This window comes from Corticium candelabrum, chromosome 5 (genome assembly GCF_963422355.1).
Source record: "Corticium candelabrum chromosome 5, ooCorCand1.1, whole genome shotgun sequence".
In the NCBI taxonomy this organism is placed as follows: domain Eukaryota; kingdom Metazoa; phylum Porifera; class Homoscleromorpha; order Homosclerophorida; family Plakinidae; genus Corticium; species Corticium candelabrum.
Genome location: NC_085089.1, coordinates 8,308,159 through 8,311,313, shown reverse-complemented (window position 1 = coordinate 8,311,313; position 3,155 = coordinate 8,308,159). Strand labels below are relative to the sequence as shown.

General features: G+C 43.7%; 1 protein-coding gene across 1 annotated transcript in view; it reads right to left on the bottom strand.

Annotated features, from left to right (window-relative positions):
- LOC134179765 (reticulon-1-A-like) overlaps positions 1–3,121 on the bottom strand; it is a 5,253-nt gene extending 2,132 nt beyond the window's left edge. The window contains exon 1 of the mRNA XM_062646722.1: positions 2,811–3,121. Within this exon, the coding sequence (XP_062502706.1) occupies positions 2,811–3,060 (250 nt within the window). The 5' untranslated portion in view covers positions 3,061–3,121. The remainder of the gene's footprint in view (positions 1–2,810) is intronic.
- Positions 3,122–3,155: the final 34 nt, after the last annotated feature.

The following is a 3,155-nucleotide window of genomic DNA, read 5'->3' as shown; positions in this document are numbered from 1 at the left end:
TCTGTATCAAATTATCTAAGCCCTTCCAACAAATCAAATGGAAGGATATTACTTTTGCATATCAAAGACAAACGGATGGAGCAATGGTTATTATCCAATTATCTTGTAAGACCAAGGATCAGCAATACGAACCATTTAAGATAATTGGTGTAACATGGTCCAGCTGGAGCAGCTCTTAGTGCTGTAATGAGCACACCTAGTGTGACCTCTACTTCATTACTCACTTCCGAGTTCACACTTACGGGGAATAGACAGTAATTATTGCGATATTGCGACTTAGACTCTTTGTGCTTCCATCCTTAGGGCGGATGTGTTATCTGTGTTATCTGTTATATATATATATATATATATATATATATAGGACCTATAATATAATATATGTGTATATATATATATATATATATATATATATATCATGTCTTTCAAGACTAAAGCTAGGTTTACAATATGACGCTGGCGACGCTCACGATGCTAGCAAGGACGCTGATGAGGACGTTAGTGACGATGCTCAGGCAGGCGTCATATTGTAAACACTTGCACGTCGCGTCAGGAGCATCGCCGATGCTAGAGTCGATTCAAGTTCAACTCTAGCGTCCAAACCGGAAGTGCGCTAGCGTCTACAGGAAGCATGTGCTTTTTGTCGACAAATCAGAGATCACATCCGGGACTGAAATAACCGGAAGCAAACTATGGAAGAGAAGCCTACCAAGAGTGTATACGTGTAGGTACGGCTGCTTGCGGCAGGTCAAGTCACCGTAGCTTAGAGATCAGAGGCGCAAGAAAAACGCTTGGAAAAACGTATTGAAAAACCAGGCTCCCAGCAGCAGGTTGCCAAATAATGTGGAAGTGTCTCCGCGACAATTTAGTGAGGAAGAAACTTAGGAATGAAAACCAAATCACAGACTTTTGTATACGATTATGATGAGCATGCGTGTAGTGGCTCGCCGCTGACGCTCATCAAATGATATTGTAAATGGTACAGCGTCAGCATCAGCATTTTGACACCTACTCGGTGTCTTTGCGTGAGTGTTTTCGCAAGCATCATCAGCTTCATATTGTAAACTTAGCTTTAGTAGCACTTAGGGCATGTCTCCACTAGGGCTTGAACATGTTTACAACCTGTTTAAAGGAGCACTTCACCCATTGACGCACGCGCAGTAAATGTTAATTAATGTACGTTAAGGCTTTGGGCTGTAGACCGAACGCTTGCTGTGTTGCACAGCACATTGTTTTGGTCTTGCTTTCCGAGGCCAACTACGAGAGCACACAAGAGATGGGTCTAGACGCTTCAGGCGACTCTAGCAGTGAAAGAGAACAAGTTACAGTTCATAAGCGACTTAGTTGTTCGTACGTTGTAGACTCCACATGATCGTCTTGAGCGACTTGCAATCGCTCGATCTTTTGCACTTTCCTCCGTGTTTCTTTCTACCAATGGACGCCATACTACAGTACAAAAGGGCTTGCGTGATGCGAAAACACACGGAAACATGGGACACCGCACATAATCACGTGACACAAAGTGCCTTCATTCTACAGCCGAACCATCGCCGTATATGTGCTTTTCGCCGTCGATTGAAGGTGAGTTAGTGATGCGAAGGCACGCTTTACTTCCGTCTACGCAAATATCAAAGTATATGTGAAGTGGTAAAATGAAACTCGCACTTAGTGGACGTTATTTGAAAAACAGCCACGTACGTTTTTGTTTTTGGCCTTATTAGAATGCTCAGCTATCAACTTTGCTCTGAGATAGCGCCAAACTTCCCAACTTGATGTGTGACCAGAAACAATTAGCAGCCGAGGGCAGAGTCAGAGTTGTGCAGACCAGTGAAGTGCTCCTTTAAGTCTAAACATGTTTAAGCGTCTCCACTAGCGTTAAACCTGTTTAACTGTAAACCTAAACAGCATTTGCTAAACATGATTCAGAGGTAGTTTAACGAAAGCGATTTAGGTTTAACGGTCACATGATAGAAACACGCATTCCACAATGATGGATGTTAGTTCTTTCGCGCTTTTCTTTCTTTCTTCGGAGACTATTGGAAGAAGACAGAACTAGGCAATGTAGACTGTGGCGTAGACTGTGCAGAGTGTCAGGAAAGAGCGATTTCGACGAAGACAGAGACATGTGTCTCTGATGGTTTTTCAGACGACCAGAAGACGATCTCCGACTGTCTGGTGCACAAGAAACGAATTCGCGCGATACAACAAAGTCCCAGATAATTCTTTTAATAGCCCGGAATAAATGGACAAGTGGAGACGCTGTCTACTAAACATGTTTAGAGTCCAAACGTGTTTAACGTTAAACATGTTTAAAGAGCAACAAGTGGAGACACAGCCACAGCCTTAGTCTCTACACTACAACAAGAATAGATGTGTAGTGATATCTTCATAAAATAATTAAATAAATATTATTTAATTAATCAGTAATGCCATATTCCCAAACTTCCTAGAAATTGATGATTGAGGAATGTAAAAAATCTTGAAAAACCACAGCATGACGACGAGCCTAAATCACACTAGTTAACAGTTCAATATGACGTCATATGTCAGTAATTTATAATTAACAGTTCAATATGACGTCATATGTCAGTAATTTATAATTAACAGTTCAATATGACGTCATATGTCAGTAATTCATAATTAACAGTTCAATATGACGTGATAATGACGTCACACGCCGGTATTTACAATCACTGCTGTGTCGGGAGGTCGGTGCGTCCGTTCGCTCGCGACTGCACGCCGCACGGTCGATCTCTCACAACACACCAGCACGCCATCTCAGCACCTGCACACCCGGCACGTGTCTCACTCACCTCGCTCTCCTCCTTCTCCTCCCTCCGAACTTCTCTCCTTCGACTCACGCGGAGCGTCAGCGACAGCGCGACTAACCATATCCTCAGCTCCGCGGTAGAGATCTTGCTCTATTAAGTCGTCGGCTGATTCGTCGGATTTGCTGAAGGTTGGTGAGGTAGAGGATTCTGGTGGCTCTTCGCTTTCTGGGTGGATTTTCGGTGTGGGTTCGGGTTGGGTTTGGAGAGTCTCGACGTCTTCGATTCCCGACATTTTGCGCTGATGCGTTGGACGAGCACGAGGTGTGGTGGGGACTGAGTGCGCAGTGCGCGGTAGTCACATCAGGGAACTTTGGTCACGCGACTTAA